The sequence below is a fragment of the Cyprinodon tularosa genome, unplaced genomic scaffold (assembly GCF_016077235.1).
Source record: "Cyprinodon tularosa strain WSP-4 unplaced genomic scaffold, ASM1607723v1 ctg321, whole genome shotgun sequence".
Lineage (NCBI taxonomy): Eukaryota > Metazoa > Chordata > Actinopteri > Cyprinodontiformes > Cyprinodontidae > Cyprinodon > Cyprinodon tularosa.
This window is the reverse complement of record NW_024039032.1, coordinates 155,667-176,920: the sequence shown is the minus strand read 5'-3', so window position 1 is coordinate 176,920 and position 21,254 is coordinate 155,667. Positions and strand designations below refer to the sequence as shown.

Genomic DNA, 21,254 nt, shown 5'->3' with positions numbered 1-21,254 from the left:
TATTTTCGGAGCTTTTCCACCCGTGTGGGGACACTAATGTAGCGAGTTTCTTCTGTAGCCTTTAATGAAACACGATGGCGTCAGCCTCAGGAGAAGGAGGACAGTCCCCTCACCCGTCCTGGTGCCACAGTGCAAAGCGAGTGTCGGAACGAGGGTTTCTTTGTCTCTTAAGGTGCTTGTTGCAGTGTGGTCTTGAAAGGATTCGAAATCCTGGAGGCTGCGCTTGCAAACCGCATGCGCCTCGACCAGTTTCCCCCAGCGGCGTTCCGCGTCGAAACCTCCGCCTGCAGGGAATAAAGCCCGGATACTTGTGGGAGCGTACTGGAGGCAGCCGGCGGCTGTCCTGCCAGATGGACAGTCTGCCGGGGGGATTTTTATTTTTTTTTTTTTCTTTTCAGTCTCTGGACTGGTAGAACAGGATGTAACCCGACTCAGAGTTCTTGGAGATGTCGGACGTCAGGCCGTAGAACTCCTCTATCGCCTGTGCGTCGATTTTCTGAAAGAGGAGAAAGCAGAGGTTTTGGACTGGGACACGATCGGGGCTTTGAATGGTACATCATGTCCCGATTAAACAAACTGCAGCTGGATTTTATGGCATATTTGTCCAAAGCACTAATGGACTAATTCACCCCCAATCTGTGACTCATATCACTAGAGAACAATTAATCTACTCACAGCTCCTTAGACTCAAACATCATCTGGTTTTCTGCAAATTCTTGGCCGATTATGAGCTTTAACATCAAATTAAGAAACTAAAACATCAAACTAGAGCTCCACGTATTTGTTAGGAGGTAAAACGTGGCAGACTGATGAATATCTGTTCTTTAGGTCTGTTTATCTTTTACACTATAGATCTAAATGATGCTTCTGCGCTGCATGAAAGAGTAGTAGATTAAAAAATTTGGAAATTTAAGAAAAGTTTCGGTTCCAGGTGGAAACGCCCAAGCTTATTTTAAAACCTCGTGCCAGATTTAAAAGAAAAAAAAGGCAAAAGAGACGAGTAAATCTTCCCAAAGCATTAAAATGAGAAGTAGGATTTCTGTTGTGCAAGTTCAGCAGAATCTTCCAGACCAGATGTCTGAGTGGGCCTCCTTCTGTGTAGTGGAAAAATACCGCCGATGCCTGATGGTGGGTTTCAGTCCCTGAGGAGAACGTCTGTGATATTCTGAGAGGAAAGTGTTTGAAAGAAAACGGATCAAGTGAAGCACTGAACTGAATCTGCAGCTTAAATGAGAAGGATTTCACAGTCCCTGCTGTCATTCATTAAGACCAGAAACTGTTCACCTCAAACCAAACAGCAAACCGATGCACTTCAGCTCCTACCGCTGCAAAAACAATCTAAAAATGAGTCAACATTGCTTTAAAAGTGCATTTACCCTTCATTTGAGTAGAATAAATAGGAGGATTTGCCATTGAAATTAGCATTTTTACCCTTAAAAATAAGATAATCAGATAACATGCCCTTAAAATAAGAGACTGCAGTTGTTTATATTACTATAAATGTAAATTGTCTTATTCTATTGGCAAAACGTCTCACCTACCAGCTCAGTTCAAGAAAGAAACTTACTTAGATTTGTATTTTCTGCAGTGTTTATTTCCTTAATTCATCTTTTTTTTTTAATATTATTTCCTGGAACCAGAACACTAAAGAAAACTAGATTCAAACATTTTCTGCTTGACCGGACCCACAGCATCACATCCAAATGTTCAAAGGTTAACCTGAAGTCCAGATTGTGGGTTTATATTAAGGCCATTAGTTAACCAAGACTTAAGAGATCATTGCTAAACATCAGACTCTGAGAAATAAAGAGCTTTACACTGAAAACAACTCATTTTATTTAAAATTAAGTTGATTAAACCTCAGAAGGTTGGTTCTGTTATCTGGCCTGGAAAATCAAATTAAATTGGTATCAGAAAAAACTAAAAGATTAGGTCTAATTATTTGAGGTTCACACATTTTTATTAAAAGATTAAAGAAAATTACATGTTGGAATGCATATTTCAGCTTTAACTGCAGCAATAAACCTATTTAAAGTGATAAAGAGAGAGTGCTGCCTAAATTCACAGTAAGAAAAATAATATGTGGTTTAAAACAATAGTTAATCAATTAAAAAACACTGACATGTATTGAAAGTCAACCCTGTTTAACCCTAACCTGACAACAGCCAGATGCATGTCTCGCTCCGCCTAGCTCCACTCAGATACATCTGGGAACCCGCTCATTAAAAAGTGATTTCCCCAACCAAATTTATGGTGTATCCAATCAGGACGCAGGGTGGGTGTGTCCTGGAGTGGAGAAGCGACCGAGAGATTCCAACAACAATGGCGGCTCGCATCGAGGAAGCAAGCGTTAGCATTGATGCTGCTATTTCTTCTGTGTTGTCCAATCTATCTGATATTGTTTAATTAAAAGAACATCAGAGAACGGCTTTGAAGGCTTTTGTTGGTGGAAACGATGTTTTCGCCCTTCTCCCGACCGGATTTGGCAAGAGCTTGATCTACCAAATGGCTCCTCCTCTCACAGCGTCACGGGTTAGCTTCGGTGTGAGTGGTTGAAATAGCACGTCGATAAAGATGACAGACAAGTGGCTTATCCAATCATATGCAAGGAGTTTTGATAAGGCCCAGTAAGGCTGTTGTCAGGTTAGTTTAACCCAGCCTTAATAAAAACCAATCCCACCATTACTTTAAAACACCGTTACCTAAACATTTCCATTCCAGTGGTGATCAAATCTATACTGGCTTATCAGAGAAAACACCAATTAAAACAGTGTTGATAATATGACAAAATATTGAGGGGAATAAATATTTTTCCAAGGCAGTTTACATTAGGAAAAAATGGCTGGCTGAAAGGAGTTAAAGTAATTCTAGTCCCTATAATGACATTAAAATAAATAAAAAAAGGATTTGTTTCAATAAAACAAATATGCCTCTAAGATGGACAAAAAAGAAAAAAAAAAAAAAAAGAAAAAAATCAAGATCCTATTTTTTTCTCCAATCTACAACGAGCCAAATCAAGTTCACCCTGACCAGGAAACTCTCTGTAGCATCATCACTGATGATTTCATTACAAAGTAAAAGCACAGAGCAGGAAAGCAAGTAAAACGCCACCGGCCATTAATTCGTCTAATATTTCCTCCTGTATGCAGTGAATCTGTTTGGCCTCTTAATCTTATGACCATCATGATAACTTCAGTCATTACACACAGGAAAAGAAACTTAGCTTTAACAGCTGCTTTGCCATGTGTGCCTTTAGTTTTTACTGGCCTGTTAGTCATTGATTCATTTTATAATCTGTTATAATCTATTGGAGATTATATCCACCACTGATTTGGTGAACATGTAACCAAATATTGATTGTATTTTATTACATGTTATTCATTAGAGCAAAACACCTAGTCTATGATGTTTTTCACTTGTCACGTTGTTTTTTTTCAATATCGGTTTTTGCTCTTTATTATTCTTCTTAAACATTTTTAAACCACGTATTTTTTTTTTTTACTTTATATAGTGCCGCATTTCTAAATGCCACAAAATATCAGATAATGAAAGACTTCCTCTTCTACAAAAAAAAATGTTTATTATTTTGTATCGTTTATTTAAAGAATTACAGATTTAAAAATAACAGAGCATCTGATCAAACTCTGGCATTTGGTAGGCTGGTTTAGAGTTTGAACAGCAGGGGGCGTCTCTCTTACCTCCACAATGTCGTCATCAAACAGCAGCCAGAAGCCGTGGCTCTTGACGATAGTGATGTAGTGTCCACGGTTGGGACCGCTGCAGAGCAGGGAAAGAGGAAGACAGACGGCGTGTGAAAAACATCCGTCAAACAGATTTAATACGCAGTTCGTTTCTTTCTGATGGAAAACAAGTTAAGAGAGAAATGAAACGACATCCCCAGCTGCAATTATGACAACAAATTTATGGGATAGGGGTGGGCGATATGGCAAAAAATTGTATGATATCTTATTATAAAAATCATAATTTCGTTTTTTATCAAAATCTTGTGTGTATATTTGAGAGTACTTTCCTCGTCTAACCAAACGGTTTCTGCTCCTATTGTATAAGGTCATTTTAAACCCACACGTCCACTTATATAGTAGCACTTTATGGTTGCCAAACAAGTGATTAAGGTTTCTGTCTTGGCACTGAAGAGTTTAGTGTAGGGATGCAGGATATTGGGATTTTGGCCGATATCCGATATTTTAAAACTCATGTAGCCGATAACCGATACCGATGTTAAAGCAGGACAAAATAAGTAGTCATTGAAAATAGCAGTTTTATTATCCATTTCTGACACTTTGAAAAATAATATACTCAAATATATTTTCATATGCTGATATCAAATTGATTTTTAAAAACGCGGTATCGATCTATTTTACTTTCTAAATCTCGTGAAATTTCATCGTTCTGTTACAAAGTCTCGTGATATTTTGCAAATTCTTGTGAGATTTTGTCAGTAAAATAGATCGATACCGCGTCAATATATCAACATATTAAAATATGGCAACATTTCGGGAATTTTCGGGGGATTTCGTAGCATAATGATGACATATGGCAATATTTCATTAGTAAAAGAGATTGATATGGTGTTTTTAAATGGCAATATATCAGCATATGAAGATATTGTGATATTTTAATGTGTCAATATTTTTTCCCTCGTCTTTAGAAGTTTTTAAGTCTGTAAAAAAGAAGTTTTTGAGGAAGAAGAGAAGAAGTACATTTTTTTTTTTAGACTTTAGAAACTCAGAAGCTGATCCAATATCGGGTCAAATATCGGTGGGGTGGCCGATGTCCGATATTCAGTTTTAAGGCCGATACCGATAGGGGGCCAATTATATCGTGCATCCCTAGTTTAGTGTGGTTTTAAATAACTAAAAAGAAACACATATTTTGGGTTATAGAGTGATATGTAGGGCCCTATAATTTCCGCGATCACGGAATCGCGGACGGAATTGCGGAATTGTCAAATTAACGCGGAATTTCTACATTTGACATGAAATTCTGTTTTTGTTTGGGAGAAATAATATAGAGGGGAAATGCACACCAGGGGATGCAAATCTGGGCGACACGACCCCTCCCGCTCCGTCATTTCCGCTCCCCATCAAAACATTGAAAAAACGGCGAAGCGGCTCTCCACAGCTCCGCTTTCGACAAAAAAGTTGAGAAATGCTTACATACTTGCTGTATTTTGCGTTGCTTTTATGTACTTATGTACTGTATGGAAAATCTGATTCTTTATGAAATACTTTATAATTCTGAAATTGAGAGGTCCTATTTTATTTTTTTACTTGAAAAAGCTAATGGAGACTTTTATTTATAACCATTGGTTCATAACCCTTAATATGTTGTTAGTACTTAGAGTGCATTGTTATGTTGCATCATGCAGTAAAAGTACTGAGTAAATGGTTTTTTTTACCTCAATAAATTGAAGATCATTCCTATTTTATTTGTGTACATTTTAATCATTAACATTAAAAGCACAACATTTTTTACGACTGAAATGACAGTAAAGGGTAAAAAAACTGAATTCGCAAAAATTACAACGGAAAAAACTGAATTTTCAAAAATTAAAACGGATTTTATAGGGCCCTAGATATGGGACTTGTCAACTGATGCGTCAAAGATTTAAAGCTTTCCAGTTGCAAGATATGGCTGATAGCCTCATCAGATTCTAGCAGGAAGCAAATATAGTACTCCAATACTTAATTCCACCTTAAAAAGAGTGGGAGGGGAATGAAAGTTGTAGGGAAATTGCTGTTCCAACGGTTGCATTTCCGAATTCTCCCGAGTGGTGCCCAACTTTACAAGAGTGAATAAAGTGAATGTGATTGGTCGTTTATCAAGAGGGCGGGATTGCTGTGGCGGAAGGTTCGCAAGCAAGTTTGGTTGTGGCCGGTTTGTCGGAAGCATCTTTCTAACCAGTTAGCAACTTAGTGCTCCTGATCTAAAGCCCACCTGCCACAGTGTACCACCACGGCGACCAGGTCATACATCCGGTCGGGGTTGGTGGCGTCCCCAGACGTATTGAAAAGCCGAAGCTCCAGAGGGAAGACGACCCGATAGGACAGCTTGGTGTAGCGGTGCAGCTGGTCCATGTACTTGAATCTCTTCAGGTGGAGGGCGAGGATCATCGGCAGCTTTTTTACCCTCATCCTGGGGAAAAGGGAAGCAATATATAAAACAAAAACAATGACACATTCCTGCTGTCTAAGTACTTGTGATTTTGCATGCTTTATTAAAAAAAACAAGGACAAAAAAAGAGAAAAAGGCAGACAAATGTGTTTTGAATAAAAGCATAAAGAAGAACCTAAAACCTCTGATCTACTCAAGGCTAAACCTTTCAGAACCAACCATTACGAAGCATCACAGTTCCAGAACAACCAGAGGTAAGCAGCCCCACCCCGCCCATTTATTCAGCTGCGCCACAAATACTCTTCCTCTCATGCAAAGTGCAGTCTCTGCCGATAATAATGGACGTCACTTGGTGCACTTAGCAGGTTCTCAGGTAAAAAAATACATGCAGGAGCATTTCAGAAGATGAACTAAACAGTTTGTAAACCGCAGAAAGCTAAAAATGTCTCATAAAGGGAAGTCAGTGGAGCAGCTCAGATAAAACTGCGTCCGACAGGCGAATAAGTTCTCAGAATGTAACAGGAAGGGCCTGACCTGCTGCTATGGTGATGCTAAGATGTGGTTGCAGTGGTGATCTCTAATGGAACAAAGTATAAACACATATGTTCTCTGCAGAATGGGCTCGTGCTACAGACTAGAGAGAAACAGCAGCTCTGCAGGAGCTCAGAAAGATCACATGACATCCTTCTTTTTATAAACGTGAGATTATGCTGCATTTATTACTTTAGGTTTTACATTTTTTTATCATTATTAAGCTGCAGGTATAAAACAAGAAGTCAATATAGGACAAAACTTCTCTTTATCTAAAATAAGATTGAGGTTTTACTCAGATCCAAAAGAAAAAATGCCACTAGATGCATTTGTCCATGTATGAATGTGAGAAACAAAAATGATGATGTCACCTACCTTTTCTGGGCTTCCTGCTTGCTGCGGCATTGCTCACAGTAGTATTTATACTCGCTGCATAACGTCTCTGTGTTGCTGAAGCCCCTGTTGAGTTCAAACACAGAAATATACATTTTAAATTAAGTTTTGTTGCAGGATTAATCGGTTTTGGTCAGGTTTAGTGGATAAAAAGCAAGATAACCTGAGACAGTGCGTGATTGAAGTGTTCTGCTCCACGTCCACCGATAGATCCAGGAAGTCTTCGTCTTTACTGCTCACCTGCAACATATTGTGGGGAAGCAGAGGACGGGCGACTTTGGTCAAACGTTCGTCCTCCTTTGTACAACGTGGAATTCTTTATGCGAAGAAGTGGCGCCACTCACGGCTTCGCAGTTGAGGCAGCGCGTCTCGTTGGTCAGCGTTCCCTGGAAGATCTCGTGGACCCAAGTCTGCTGCGTCTCCTTTCCACCCTCGCTTTCTCCTCCCTCTCCTCCTCCTGTTCCTCCTCCGCTCCCGTTCTGCACCAGTTTTCCGTTCTGCTGGCGCTCCTGGCCCTTCTCCTCCTGGAGGAGGTCTGCGATAGTGTTGAGGAGGTAGTTGAGGAACTCGTGGGCGTCCTGCTGCATGTAGTTGTCGAACAACTCTGAGAGGGAGAGATGTGAACACCACATCTATATCTGCAATAACTTGTGCAATAACAAATGTCCAATCACCCTTAAATACGCTGTGCAATAATACTGTTAAACAAGAGACTTCACCATTGTTTATATATATATATATATATATATATATATATATATATATATATATATATATATATATATATATATATATATATATATATATAAACTGAAGGCATCAAAACTATGAATTAACACGTGGAATTGTATACTTAACAAAAAAGTGTGAAACAACCGAAAATATGTCATGTGTTAATTCACAACTTTGATGCCTTCAGTGTGAATCTACAATTTTCACTGTCATTAAATTTAAGAAACGCTTTGAATAAGGTGTGTCCAAACTTTTGGTCTGTACTAGAAATCTTAGAAATGAAGGCTATTCCATGCAAGAAATTGCTAAAAAAATTTAACATTTCCTATAACGGTGTGAACTACTCCCTTCAAAGGACAGCACAAAGAGGCTACTGCGGGTACTATTTAATGAAGATGCCAGTTGGGGACCTGTGAGGCTTCTGTTTCTCAAACTAGATAATCTAATGTACTTATCTTCTTGCTCAGTTGTACAACGCGGCTTCCCACTTCTTTTTCTACTCTGGTTAGAGCCTGTTTGTGCTGTCCTCTGAAGGGAGTAGTACACACTGTTGTAGGAAATCTTCAATTTCTTAGCAATTTTTTGCATGGAATAGCCTTCATTTCTAAGAACAAGAATAGACTGTCGAGTTTCAGATTAAAGTTCTCTTTTTCTGGCCATTTTGAGCGTTTAATTGACCCTACAAATGTGATGCTCCGTAAACTCAATCTGCTCAAAGGAAGGTCAGTTTTGTAGCTTCTGTAACGAGCTAAACTGTTTTCAGATGTGGGATCATGATTGCACAAGGGTTTTCTAATCATCAATTAGCCTTCTAAGCCAATGAGCAAAAACATTGTACCATTAGAACACTGGAGTGATAGTTGCTGGAAATGGACCTCTATACAACTATGTAGATATTGCACCAAAAACCAGACATTTGCCCCTAGAATAGTCATTTACCACATTAGCAATGTATAGAGTGTATTTCTTTAAAGTTAAGACTAGTTTAAAGCTATCTTCATTGAAAAGTACAGTGCTTTTCCTTCAAAAATAAGGACATTTCAATGTGACCCCGAACTTTTGAACGGTAGTGTGTGTATATGTATATATATATATATATATATATGTATATATATATATATATATATATATATATATATATATATATATATATATATATATATATATATATATATATATATATATATATATATTCCTCCTTTTGCACCTTCTTTTTGACCATTGACCTGGACTGCCAAGTGAATTTCTCCACTGTGAGATCAATAAAGTCAATCAATCAATCTGATTTTTATCTGCTTTTACAGAATTGTTAGTAAGAGCTTAAAGAACTTTAATCCAAAATGAGGTTTAGGAGACAGACTGATGACATCCGTGGGTTATTGGCAAAGCGTCTCATTCCTTTCATTTGCCTCCTTCTCCATAATTAAACGGACAATATTACTTCCTCAGCTGGGGGATTAACTTCTCAGCTGATATCCGTCTCCTCATCTCCATCCTTTCTAAGCTGTTTGCTTCCATGAACTCCTCTGCCATGAAAGGAAGTTTCTTTCAATGACTTCATATCTTTGTTCTAAAGACTTGGTGCTGTGCTAAATGCCTCCCACTGAGACTACAGGAAGCCCAGCACTCCGACATCAGCTGAACATTGCAGATCTGCTACATAAATATTCAACTCAAAATGAAAGGAAATAATTATTCTCCATCTCCTGCCCCCCTACCGTTTTCCTTCCTTAGCCGGGAAATAAATTTCTTGGGAGGGATGACGCCGACTTTCTTCTTCTGGGTGGCGATGCTGTTGAAGAGGTCCGCCAGGCAGGTGAGGAGGGACTCCTTCCGCCGAGGCTGCACCTGAAACCATCAGCAGGAGTTAACATCCTACAATTATGGTTTTAACAAACGAGAACTCTGTTCTTCAGGATAGCTTCTGTGTTTCTTGTTTTTAGGTAATTTGTACCTCAGCGAGGCTTGTCAGGTTTAAAGCATCATTAATGCACTTAGAGCCCTCTCCATTTTCCACTTATGAATGAAAAAAAAAACTTTAATAATGAATATTTAAATGCTGAACAATTTGACCCTTTTCTAACATCCCAGCTGCAGGAATGTTACTGTCAGTGTTTTCTGTTCTTTAAAATTATTGTTTCATCTCATATTTCTATATATCAAATGGCCTTTTCCACATTAAAATGATCAGAATACAATTATTGATCACTTAACATACAGTTATGTGGACAGATGTTTACTCAATACACTTTATAAAACATTTTTTCTAATTTAATGCTTTTAATCACTGTCTAAACCAGCTTAATCTTGACTCAGCAGAGACTAATTTTCAACTTAAACAAACCCTTTTTCTAGGTAGACTATGAGAAAATTGTTTAATGTTAAATATTGCTTTAATATATATTCTGTTAATTAGGTTGGTTTACCCCGTATAAACGGCTTATGGTTGGTTTGAATAATCTAAAGCCTGATGCCTTCATGCTGAATCCAAAATCAGGTCAGGAACCAAACTGCTGACCAGCATCCCATCTCCTCTCCTTCAGCCGTCTAGATCTACGCTTTCACACTCCAGGCCAGGAGGTGGCAATAATGCAGACGTGTAAATTATCTTTTACTAGGGCTAAAATTACCAGTTTTATCCTGATACAATCGCCGCTTCTCAATTCACAAGAACGTGAGTACGGACTTGTGGCCTTGCCAATTATGGTCTATATAAGAACACAAGAAAGTATGGACTTTGGATGATCGGGGGAACGCAGAATAAATATGGCTCAATTGGAACAGAAGCGTACTCATGACGTCACCACACGCTCAGCTCGTCTGGAGCTGCATTTCACCTCCTGTTATTAATAGTATCTAGATAATAATAAAGTCTTTTTTTTCATTTAGTGGGGAAATGATAATTAACACAGTCAGATAAACATGACCATTTTGCCAAAAAACAACAAAAATAAATAAATAAATAAAAAAAAAAAAGAAAAAAAAAAAAAATCGCCATCAGAGCCAGCGTTGCTTCACACACGGCTATGCTGAGAGAGGGCTGCCGCAGACGGGCTAACATTAGCCCTGGCTGAGGTTAGTCTCGGAGCTCCGCTGGTTGCCATGGTCTTCTCAACATCGGAATATTATTTTTTTTTTTATTACGCACTAAATCAGTACATGGACCATATAGTGATGCTTTAAAGTATAATATTCTCCCCTCAAATGATCTTAAAAACGTACTTTTGTAGAACAACAGAAAAGAAAACATAACTTATGGGAGGAGCGAGAACAACATCTGCGGACTTTGTCTGCTTATGTACTTGTGAATTGGAAAAGTAGTAGAGCTAAGGCTGATGACGTTTCACAAGCACACGAGAACGCACAAGTACGAATATTGAGAAACAGCCATTATCTTATTGATTAGTTTGGATGGCAGCACTATGTTTGGCGACATTATAAGCCTGTCACAACAATATCAATAACGCAGCTATAGTCCAGCTCACAGCCTTTGGGCTACATGTAGTTTTTAAATACTCATATTGGGCGTGCAGGTGGCGCAGTGGTTAGCGTGCATGACCTATGTACAGAGGCCCTAGTCCTCGACGCAGGCGACCCAGGTTTGAAGGCTTCCTGTGGTCCTTTGCCACATGTCTCTCTCATACCCCTTTCCTGTGAGCCTACTATTGAATAAAGAGCCACTAGTGCCAAAAAAATATATATAACGTTTTTAGCATCCTCTGGGGAAGCTAACACTAAAGTCAGCGAAAGATCACTTTACAAATCCAAGTCATTTCGACTGATTCTCTTGCTGCAACAATTTTTTATTTAGAAATAAAATAAACCCATGCCGTCTTCGGGATATGGCCATCTAGAACTATCGACTGCCTCAACCATTAAGAGAGCAAATATGTGCATTTGCACTTATTAATAATTCAAAATAAAATAAAAAATAGATTAAACTCACATTAAACTCCTACTTTAGTCTGCTGTGTTTTTTTTTCCTTTCACATCATCAATTTCTGATTAAAAACAATCAAACAGAAGAGCTGTGCTAGTTTATAACAGGTGGTAAATTTCCCATTCATTCCTCAAACCCTTCCTCTTTAAAAATAGCTTTATTTGAAGCAAAGCACGCCTCTTGTCCAGCATATCAGCTGCATAGTTTCTGTATCTCCTGCTGGTATTTTGACAGCTGTTTTAAGGACTCCATATTAAACCTTCTGACATCAAGGATTCCCAGATGCTAGCTAACAAGTTTGAGGTGATCCCTCCTAGTTTCCTATTCAACACTCACCTTATAAGCCAGGACCTTCTCTCTGAACGGTCGGCAGAAATATAGAGCCTGAAGCACAGAGTTACAATAGCAGGTGTTTCCAAACTAGTCGAGAGGAAAACAAACAATGGAGACAGAAAATACGGGTTTTATAAGCATCCATTCCACCCAAATGAAGCACAGCTGTCGCTGCATGAACATGTGATAGTTAATATAAAGCCTGCTGTGTTTGTGGTGAGCCGACTTCAGACACACTTACATTGACTAATCCAAAGTAGTGTTCATTAACAGGAAACTGTTCTGGTCCGATCTCCTTTTCCAAGGCAGAGGCATTGGCGCCCTGGAGAGAAAAAGAAACAAACAAAGAATTAATGTTTTACTGAGTTGTTTTTTGTTTGTTTTTTATCACAGGACAAAGGAACAACCAAAGACAGGATGATGCTGGAACCACAGAACAATTCTTTCATTGCAGGTGTTTTCTCTTTTTTTTAACTCATTTTATTTCTTCATTATGTGCACATTTAAAATAATTTCAGGATGAATAAACACAATTATGATTAAATATACTGTTTTGAGAGCATTTTAAATAAGATTGATCCCAATAAAAGGCAAAAAACGCGTTAAATCCTGCAACAACATTATATCTATCATTCATTTGCATCGAAGAACATGGTGAAAACATTTAGGCTACATTCACACAGCAGCCTGAAGTGACCCAAATCCAATTTATTTGCCCTTAAGCGACTTGTATCTGATCTTTTTGTTCTGAACAACTCAGATCTGATTTTTCCCAATGCGACCCAGGCCACTTTGCTACGTGGTTCTGAATCCGATACGAATCTTTATCTTTTTAAATGCGACCTGTGTCTGAACAGCCAGGTCACATTCATCCGACCTGAATGCCATTAATACCTGACATAAGTCATTATTCTGTGTCTTGCTACGCAGAAGGAGAAAAACAACAACCAAGACGGATGAGGATTAGGGGTGGGTATTGCCAAAGAAGTCACGATTCGATTCGAATCACGATTCACAGGCCACGATTCGATTCTATCACGATGCATCACGATACTTGAATTATTGCGATGCATTGCAATATTTTCTCCTCCATGTTTTGTTTTTGAATGACTCGGCACAGTACCCCACGGCCGGAAATGCTTGTGACACAAGGCAGCGTGCGTCAACACATTTGCAGCGACATCTACTGGACTAGAAGTGGTATTGCACTTGTTTTTGGCTGATGTTCGCCAACCATTAGTGCAATTTTATTTATTAATTTTTTTAAATTAATAATCGATTCTTGGCATCAAGAATCGATGCAGTAGATCACGAAAATTAGAATCATGATGCATCATCATCACGATTATTTTGCACACCCCTAATGAGGATGCGGAGAGTAGATTTTATATTGAAAAGATTTGGGTTTTTAAGGTTTGGAAAGATCACTAGATACGCTCCGGCAATACCATCCATGTTTAATTCCATAAACACATCACGCGCTGGCTTGTGACATCATTGCGTCCTCTACTGTGCATGCGGGACACTTGCGTTGTATGAATGCAGTTCATACAGAAGATCACATACAAGTCGCATTTATTTGGAAATCGAAACGGCAATGCAAAAAAAAAAAAATATTGGATTTCACAAAAAAAAAAAAAAAAATCGGAATTGAGCATTAAGGCTTCAAACAAGATCTGCAACATTCAGTCCCACCCAGAGTATTAGATAAGAAGCTGTCTGGTTTTGTGGTTCAGTGGAAGTTTTCTACACACATCAATTTCAAACGGATGGTATCGGTATGGTATGGTATCGGCCAATTTTTACAGCCAAGTATCGGCAGGGATGGGAATTGAAAGCCAGTTCCTGTTCAGAACCGGTTTCGTGTTCCAATTCCATGGCACCGTTTGGCAGCTCGCTTAATGGTTTCTTAATGGTTCCAGGCAGCAGCAGAGCCTAGCGCTGGGCAGCACAACTTATCTCACGTTTTTTACACAAGTTACGCATACAACATTCAGTAAACAAGCATGACGTGACCAGGTGTAAGTCTAGTAAAGAAAAAGAAAAAACGGCGTCCCATCAGGTAAAGCGACCAAAAGTTTGGCTTCATTTTAAGGAAGAGAAAGATGGCAACAAGGCGCTTTTGCAATCATTGCAAAGTGGCAATTACATCCGCGGGAGGAAATATATCCAACATGCAGAAACACCTGCGCAAACAACATGGCATACATTTTAATGAATGCCGTGTTTTTGATGCCTTCTGGACAGAAGCTAAAGTTACGACAAGCATTGAAGACAACTCCGGTGGTAAATAGCTAGTTTTATATCACTGGGGTTATTAAACATGCTAGAAGTTGCGCCGCAGTTCAGGGAGCGAGAGAAAGGTGATGCTTGTTTATTTAAATCAGGGGGAGATGAGTTTATTTTCCAAAATTGTACAGCTATGCTTTTTCATTAAACAAATGTCTCCTCCATTAGATTTAGATGACTGTGAGGAGACGGGTAGCCTGGCTGGCTCAGAGGCTGGCAGCTCGCGTTCACTGCCTTCTGTTTTCACCGAGGCAGGCAGAAATAGAATGTCCCAGGCGAAAGTTCATTGTTAACAGAATCGATAATTAATCGAATCATTTCACAGAATCGATAAGGGAATCGGAATCGTGAAAATCTTATCAATTCCCAACACATGGCATTGGGGCCAAAAATGGCATCAGCGCAACCCTTATTTATAATACGGCCTCAGGGATGCTTCAAAGGCAGGAAGTCAAAACTTCATTTTAAAAATTCTGATTTAACATGCTGCTACATCTTTATTAACTGTTCTTTGGCGCTCATGGTGTCCATAAGCTTTCTAAGGATGTATAACATGTCTATATTGGTAAAAGTTTAACCGGTGTTATCTTCAAACGTACTGCTGTGTTTAATGTAAATATGCACAACGGAGCACCGGCGATCGAGTGCATGTTGAAAGGTTATAATAAGTAGGGAAAAAATATATAAATAAAAAAAAAAAAAATCGTAAAAGAAATTGTCTTTGAATTAAAAAATTAAAAAACAAAATGGAGATTTTATTTTAAGACCATATCGCCCAGCCATACCTTAACATCCATAAAAAGAAATCAACAAAACGCAAACGTCAAGATACACAAAAGCAAAAAAACTGACATTTAAGGGGAAGATGAAAAAAAAAAAGATTAAAAAGGTTGGTTAAAAAAATGAGCTGAAAAACGCACCAAGACATTAATCATTAACACCGTCAATGCTGGTTTGAAGTGACAGATTGGCAATGAGTCACTAAACGTAAAAGGTTAGAAATGAAAATGAGCAGAAGCATCAAACCCACAGAGCTTCACATTTAAAGGTTTCTTTAAGGACATTTAAGGACATAAGTGGTTCATAAACCACAATGTTTAAAATGTGCACTGAACACCTTAAACTGTTTTAACACTTTTACTGACGACAGAATGCCGTTTCACTACCAGCAAACTGGTTATTCTCTAAGGACATCCCATAGGCCTTCGACAGGCTGCTCAGCCGTGTTTAAAACCGTCTCAAGTGTGAGAAAAACAGAAGCACCCACAGCAGATGAACCCTTCCTGTGGTAGGACTCTTTCTTTTACTTTTAAAACATTAACCAAGATAAAAGTTTGTTGATCTTTTTTAAATCACTCTCAAAGCTGCACTAAACTGATGAAATTCACAAGGATGCTTTATTGCACACTGCAGGACAGTGGGCTGAAAAAAAAAAAAAAAAACTCCTACCTGTTCCCTTCAACTACAGTACGGAAAAATCCGCCTTTTAAGACGTTTTTCATGGGCGGCCATGACTTGGAAAGCTAATGAAGTGCCGCCTATCATAATAAGTGGAGAGCTCATATCAGCCTGTTGAAAAAGAACAGACAATTTACTATAAATCTATTAATAAATCATAAAATCTTATACATATCAACACATCAATATTTAATTTAATATGTGCTTTAAATCAAAAAAGACATTCTTTTTGGACAATATTGTGCTGTTTATTTAGTTCCATTTGCAACAGTGTGACACAAGCATAACATGCTTATTTTGGGACGTTAATTAATCATACTATCTGCTTAAAAGGCCAGCCTGCAGTCAGCAGCTTAACACAGAGGACACACATAGAATACCTGTGGTTATCTTTACTACTTTTCTATTTTCTTGCTTAAAACAAATAGAAATTATGTTGTTTGGAAATTATTCTCCCTGTTCAAAAAAGGATATTGAGTTGTTGCTATAAACTGTTTATTCTGGCATGCAGGCTATGCTTTAAAACCAGAGTTGGACAACCTAGATCAGCTCATCTTTCAGATAAGAGCATCTGCGGGTGGTTAAGTTAGCAGATAGCACCACTAACTAACCTGATCAAATCCACTTACAATAGCTTTATTGGTTGAATTTGTGAAGCCTAGTAAGTAATTTGGAAGTCCTAACATTTCCAAATTTAAAAAAATTGTAGAAATGGTATAGATATTATTATAAAATTATGAATATGTTATACTGATTTAGAGCAGAAAAGATTAATCTGATTAATCAGCATAATTAGTTACTGAGATAATGGTCAACTTATTTAGTAATCGATTAATCTAAAGAGACTCTAAAACATGCCTTTAGCTCACAGAGCAACCCACTTAGAGCAGTTATTCTATCAAGATTGTGAAATAATATGAAATATTTTGCATTAAAGATAAAAAAAAAAGTTTTTATCTGTCAATATGTCATACCAAGAACTTCTAGAGGTAGAGTTTTAGTTTCACCCACTTAAATTCTGTAAAAACCTTTTAATACCTGATTATTCATTGAATGAACAAAAATAAAAAATCCAACAGATTATTGCAAAATAATCTTTAGTTGCAGCCCTTTACTGAATAAGTCCTCTTTTAAATCCAAAGGTTGTCATGATATGTAAATATAAAACTCTGGAAAATATTCGATACTCAATACATTTGATTAAGAAATACCAAATAATTAAAGGCATAAAAAACATTTTACAAGAAAAACTCTGCTTTGTTTAAATCTCTTAACTAAACATGCTTTCCCCACAGAATCAGATTGTAGTTAAACAGTGTGCAAATAAATGTAAACAAATAGCCCACATATAACACAATTTGGTAACATTTTAAAGTGGTTTGACGTATTATTTATTTAATGTGCAAGTAATCTAGAAATCTAAACTTTACTATAGAAAAATTATGCAAACAACCCTTGTATTTATTATCGATACTAGGGCGGGGCAATGGATTGCATTTGCAATATTATCACAATTAATCAAAAGGCTGTTTTCAAATCGCAGAGGCACTCAATTTTTAATCTCAATACATTTAACAAGAGTAAGACACTATATTTCTCATTCCAGCCCTTTAGTTAACAGTAATGCGATTAAAGTGGGTATGCCTCCGCGCAGAAGGGCAGACAGAGTTGCAGCTAGCACCTAGATTATTGCGTTATAGTAGAAATGAGAACTTGTTTGTGCAACTTAAAGAGTAAAGTATTGCCACACTGGACTTTAGACCAGCGGGTTTTCAAGGTCATGAAAAAAAACTGAAACCCTGGAGTAACATATCAACATTCTTATGCTTAGTGAAAAGCATTATCGCAACTAAATCGCAATATTGGTTGAAAATAATCGCAATTTTGATTTTCGAAAAAATCATCCAGCCCTAATCGATACCAGGACAAATTAGTATTGTATGCAGATACAGCGTTCCAGTATCGATACTTCCGAGAACCCTATTAAAAACAATTTATTAATTAAAGTCGTAGGGAAGCGGCTGTTCCAACGGTTGCATATCCGAATTCTCCCAAGTGGTTCCCGACTTTACATGAGCGAATAAAGTGAATGTGATTGGTCGTTTATCAAGATGGCGGGATTGTTGTGGCAGAAGGTTCGCAAGCAAGTTTGGTTGTGGCCTGTTTCTCTGAAGCATCTTGCTAACCAGTTAGCAACTTAGTGCTAGTAGGTTCCCAATGGGAAATTCCATTGGGACCAAATAGCACTAAATTGGTGACTTAGAAACGACACTGTCAAGGAACGCTATGTACAGAGGAAACAAGAGGAGGAGAGTTTAGTGTCAGAGGTCATGGATGAGTCTCCTCGTCATACAATTTTTATTTAGGGGAGGAAAGTGGGGACAAAGATGCTATGGCCGGAAAAATTTGATTGACAGATGACCGTTGATATATGATTGGACGAATTTAGGTGTACAAGCTGACGTATAACTAACTGGCCTGCATAAGATAACAAAAGAAAAAAAAACACTATTTTGTTTAAATAGAATTGTTCAAAATTTTGGGACGATATCATCTGATAAATAGTACATTTATATACATATTTAAGCCAGAATTTCACTGCAGTTTTATAAATACAGGTTTATATTAGGATTTTATATTGCATTTAATTAAATTCATTACTAACTTCCAGGCAACATATTTGTGTTGTTTTATCAGAGGTGAAATGCATAAAATGCTCAAAGATTTAGTAATATCGTTTGTATTTTATAATCTGTTATTGTAGGGTCCATTTTTGAACAATTATTTCAAATAATTTCTTTTTTACTGAGGAGTTCTCATGGTAAAAGAAACACCCAAAGGGGTACAAAGTCAAAAAAAGTATCGGAATCACTATTAAATCATGGTATAGGCTTAAGGGCAGGTTATCCTCCCGCAGCAGTGTTGCGCAGTAAGCTTGTGGCAGATATTTTTTGATTTACACCCACAACTGAAGCGTGGTCTGCGCTGTTATTCCACGCAACAACGCAAGAGGGACAATCACAAACTAGCTGTGGGTCTAGATACAGCCGAGGCAGTGAGAACGTGGGGGCAAGTTTGTGCGAAAACAGAGGGATATGAGGGCGAAAAAGACACGGACCCAGGCGGGAAAATGGTCCCAGCGTTCTCGCGCACCTCGCTCTTCTAGCTGGTCCAACTTCACGATACGTTTTCCACAATGGCGGTCATACAAACAAAACAAGCCGGTAAGGAACCAAACAGGAAATATGCATAGTGTAGAGTGGATGTAGATTTGACCAATCAGATGCCTCCTGTCTGCGGTCACCTACAATTTGGAGACGTTCATCAGATCTGCGTTAACTGCGACACACACGGAAACTACCTGGTTTCTGAGTATAAATCCGCATTTATATTACACTTTTGTTATTCCACCATGATAAAAAATCAACATCTGCATTCTTTGAAATCCCAAAAATATGTATATTACATAAATCCAAAAATGCTTCTGATGCATAGCATATGACGTAGTCAAATCTGTCTCTGTGCGTGACCACGGCCCCCGTGCAGAAGTTCTGCAACCATCATCACACACCTAAAAAAAATCCTGACTCCACGTCTGAAGGTCGCAAACCTGCACAGACCTCAAGTGGAAGTGCGCAGACAAAAAGCAGCTGTGATTGGTCCTTAGTATGCCTTTCCGGCTGTCTGTGTGGTCGTCCTTCTTGATCCGGTGCCGGGGCACGCCATTTTTAAAAACCGAGGAACAACTACAATGGATAACTACAACGAAAGGTTAATCAAGAAGGTTCGCTCCATTAACAGAACCTGTTCCTCTTCGATGTCTAGCAACTCTAGATTCATCTCCGTGACCGTGATATCTTGCAGATGCACCATTGTTGTTTTGGAAGATAAAACACTCCAGACGGTGCCGCCGAAGTTTTTCTGACCATCCGCCAAAGTTCTCATGAGTTCTCGAATAGGCTCCCCCTAGCGCTTTGGTGGGAAACTGCTGTGCATCCCTAAAAATTCCAGACCAATGGTGCAGAAACATAACAGCAAAACTGGTTTGCGACCAGACCCAAGCGACATTTGATGTTGTAGAAGTCTAATCTGCCCTTTAGAATGTTTTAAGAGTTTCCTTAAATGGTGACAATTCAGAGTATTTGAAAAGGCCTAGTGGGTAGGGCATAGAGGTTGGAATCCTGAGGTTGTGAGTCTGAAACCCACTTCCACAGCCTGCCACTCTGGGTCCCTGTGCAAAGACCCTAACGAGATTGCTTCCTGGGCGCAACAGGATGGCAGCCCACTGTTCCCCAAAGGGATGGGGTTTTTCTCCAATTTGAGATCAATAAAGTTTTTTTATTGCTGACATGCTGATGATGATGATGTCTATGTCTTTGAGGTGTGTGCTTTTTAAACAAGACCTCAGCACCCTATGTGGTTTAGAACACCTGTTCATTTTTTGTTGTTTTTATTTTCCCTGAAATCAGCTTTCTGTCAGCAAACTCGTTTTAGCTGAATCATTCAGGTATGAATCAATAATACCAAATTTTTCTGAATTACTCAGTTTCAGCTGCTTTGAACTGTGAACATCCTCTAATTCTTTCCATTGTCTCTCTTATATTTCTGCTATTTGGAGAAAAGGAGCAACTGTAAAACAAAAAAAACAGGAAGGAAAAAGTTTCATTTATATCTCACAGCAACTTTATCCCAGATAAGAAACTCCAGCGGCTAGCAGGCTAAGCTAGCCGTTTGCCGACCACTTCGGTCAGTTTAAACAAACCAGAACTGGGATGGAGCTGCTCTCTGCTCCTCACACACACACTAACGGCCCAGTTCCCTCTCTAAACAGCACCGTGTTCTGGGTTCGGAGAGCCTGACCTGACCCGAACAACTTTCTGGGAACACTGTGTTATCATCATGTTGGCTAACAAACAGGCTAGCAGGAGAAGCAGGGCAGATAACTACCAGCATGAGAGCAGAGCTCACCAGACCGGACAGCCACCGGTCCCGGCCTAACAACCAGCTCGGACCTGCTTACCATCGTACAAATCGAGGCGATCTTTCGGACTGTCATCAGTATTTCCATCCGTGCGCCGCCATGTTGGACCGAACCCCTGTGTTAAAATGATTAGAGCCACTGCGGCTGCAGAGAGTTCCGGGAGGGCGAGTCGAACCTGCCTGCTGCCCCTATCAGGACTGTCAAAGTAAAGCAGCACGGGATTTCAGCGAGTGTTTCCGGTGTGACCTTTCAAAATAACACGAAACATGGCAAAAACTCGGAAATAACAAAGCAACGACAAAAAAAAAACATACTATTTTAGGCTGCCATTTTAAAGACATTTAATGCATTGTTTCGTATTATTTGTTCTTGTCTTTGGGCCATTATGTGAATAATTAATATTTAATAATATTCAAATATGCCCCCCCCCCCCCCCCCCCCAAAAAAAAAATAATAATAATA

At 38.7% G+C, this 21,254-nt stretch overlaps 1 protein-coding gene across 1 annotated transcript; it reads right to left on the bottom strand.

Moving 5' to 3' along the window:
* Window positions 1-365: 365 nt before the first annotated feature.
* On the bottom strand, window positions 366-21,002 carry usp12b (ubiquitin specific peptidase 12b). Its single transcript, XM_038293153.1, has 10 exons — window positions 20,832-21,002; window positions 12,306-12,386; window positions 12,068-12,151; window positions 9,510-9,639; window positions 7,404-7,663; window positions 7,223-7,299; window positions 7,042-7,125; window positions 5,959-6,156; window positions 3,699-3,777; window positions 366-496 (listed from the first exon to the last, which is right to left on the bottom strand). Exons 1-10 carry the CDS (start codon window positions 20,877-20,879, stop codon window positions 395-397), a joined length of 1,143 nt encoding a protein of 380 aa, XP_038149081.1. The 5' UTR covers window positions 20,880-21,002; the 3' UTR covers window positions 366-394.
* Between the last annotated feature and the right edge of the window lie 252 nt (window positions 21,003-21,254).